This window comes from Myotis brandtii, unplaced genomic scaffold, assembly GCF_000412655.1.
Source record: "Myotis brandtii unplaced genomic scaffold, ASM41265v1 scaffold797, whole genome shotgun sequence".
NCBI classification, from domain to species: domain Eukaryota; kingdom Metazoa; phylum Chordata; class Mammalia; order Chiroptera; family Vespertilionidae; genus Myotis; species Myotis brandtii.
Window position 1 is genome coordinate 314579 of NW_005371210.1, and position 737 is coordinate 315315.

General features: G+C 68.9%; 1 protein-coding gene across 1 annotated transcript in view; it reads left to right on the top strand.

Moving 5' to 3' along the window:
* The window catches only part of ASPSCR1 (alveolar soft part sarcoma chromosome region, candidate 1), a 30223-nt gene that overhangs the window by 24591 nt on the left and 4895 nt on the right, over positions 1 to 737 (top strand). The window contains exon 9 of the mRNA XM_014531240.1: positions 599 to 606. Within this exon, the coding sequence (XP_014386726.1) occupies positions 599 to 606 (8 nt within the window). The remainder of the gene's footprint in view (positions 1 to 598; positions 607 to 737) is intronic.

The window sequence follows — 737 nt, forward strand, 5'->3', positions numbered from 1 at the left end:
CGGGGGTGGCCAGGAGGCTCCTGGCAGGTGCACCGAGGCAGCAGCTACCCCAACGCTGAGGTCTGGGGTCTGGCTGTGCCCAGGGGTGTGGCCAGGCCGGGCGACGGGAAGGCTGTGGGAGGGACAATCGGACAGGCTGTTCCCAGACCTGCCAAGCCCACCCTGGTCCCAGGTGAGAAACAGGAGGTGGGACGCCATGCTGGGGGGGCAGGGCAGAGGGCAGCTTCCAAGCAGCCCTGCCGAGATGGCTGTGGGCCCTTCTGTGGGAGGAGGACAGGACCTTCTGGACATCTCCGTCAGGGCAGCGCCCGGCGGCCTCCGCGCCCCGAGGTGCCCCCCACGCTTGCTGCAATTACCCACCCGGAGGCGCCACACGCAGAGCAGCCCTGCCTTGTAATTTCCATCGACCTTGTTGCCAATTAGGAGCGACGCTGTCCCTTCCTGTGTCCCTGGGGTGGGCAGACACAGCCAGGCTGCTCCCCTGGGGAGGGGTGGGGGTCAGCCCGGCTGTGGGGCCAGCGGCTGCAGGTTTTCGCCAAACCTCTAATTTGGGGGCTGCCGCTTCCCCTGCTCCTCCCTTGGAGCCCCTGACGTGGCCTGGACCGGGGCACTGCTCCCCAGGAAGTGAGCAAGGGGCTGTGGGGAGGCCGACCTGCCGAGCGCCCCTCACCCACCGCCTGGGCCCCGGCAGAGACCGAGCCTGGAAGCGAGGGACAGTCCCACGCTCCACCCTGAGG